The sequence below is a fragment of the Otolemur garnettii genome, unplaced genomic scaffold (assembly GCF_000181295.1).
Source record: "Otolemur garnettii isolate 467f Iridium unplaced genomic scaffold, OtoGar3 scaffold00104, whole genome shotgun sequence".
NCBI lineage: Eukaryota > Metazoa > Chordata > Mammalia > Primates > Galagidae > Otolemur > Otolemur garnettii.
This window is the reverse complement of record NW_003852499.1, coordinates 228,135-229,281: the sequence shown is the minus strand read 5'-3', so window position 1 is coordinate 229,281 and position 1,147 is coordinate 228,135. Positions and strand designations below refer to the sequence as shown.

Sequence of the window (1,147 nt, the reverse complement as noted above, 5' to 3'; positions counted from 1 at the left end):
GGCTGGATTCGAACCCGCCAGCTCAGGTGTATGTAGCTGGCGCCTTAGCTGCTTGAGCCACACATGCCTAGCCCAAACACACAACTTAAACAAACGCATACTATCTGTCTTATGGCTAATTTGATTGTTTTTTTGAGACAAGGGTCTCACTTTGAGCCAGGCTAGAGTGTAATGGCATGATCAAAGCTCACTGTAACCTTAAACTACTGGGCTCAAAGGATCCTCCTACCTCAGTCCCCACCCTAATTAGCTGGGACTACAGGAGCACCATCATGCCTAGCTAATTTTTTTTTTACTTTTTGTAGAGATGGGGTCTTGCTATATTTCCTTGCCTGGTCTTAAGCTCCTGGCTTAAAGCAATCCTCCCACTTCAGCCTCCCAAAGTGCTGGGATTACAAGTGTGAGCCACCATACCCAGCTTTAACTATATCTTTAGCTATTATTCAATCAATATACTCAAAAATGATTAATCTTCAAACTTAGTATTCTCTATACCTTGTTTTCTTATCCCTGAAATGTAATCTTTGATTCCTATATAACTTTAGTTATGCTTATCTTGCCCCTTGGCATCAGTTGGTGAAGGTATATCAATTTCTCATTACTTAACAACTATAGTTCAGCCCTCCTCTGACTCTCCTATATGCCAAAATGTTGCTGTACATAACCACTGTTATGGGTTCCCTATCTATCCTTGGCTGGACCTCTAGTGAAATACCCACATGGCATTTCTAGGCATTAAAGATTTGAGAGAAAGAGCTCTATTTGAAAACCATGATAACTCCAATGGGTTAATATGTTTGGTGTAAGAGGACTTTGTCTTTTTCTCCCAGGGCAAGTTCCAAATGGAAGATTTAGTATATGATCGGGAACAAGTGCCTCGTTACTACCAAAATGCCTATCTGCACCTGCAGCCCTTCTACAACACAACCCGCAGCTTCCTTGGCATCCAGCAGCTGAGTGGCCTTGTGAAATGTGGTCAGCCCCAGGAAGTGCTGGTGGATTATTACATTGATCCTGCTGATTCAAGCCATGACCAAGAAGTCGTCTTCTCCTACTACGTGAGACTAAGAAACAGGCACTGGTGAAAGTTTGTGGGGAAGAAAAGGGAATGAGCAGAGTCAGCCAGAGAGCTGGATAGACTGTCTAG

The 1,147-nt window shown here is 43.1% G+C and overlaps 1 protein-coding gene across 1 annotated transcript in view; it reads left to right on the top strand.

Moving 5' to 3' along the window:
- A2ML1 (alpha-2-macroglobulin like 1) overlaps positions 1-1,147 on the top strand; it is a 44,886-nt gene that overhangs the window by 12,992 nt on the left and 30,747 nt on the right. Inside the window, exon 10 of the mRNA XM_012809292.1 lies at positions 831-1,058. Within this exon, the coding sequence (XP_012664746.1) occupies positions 831-1,058 (228 nt within the window). The remainder of the gene's footprint in view (positions 1-830; positions 1,059-1,147) is intronic.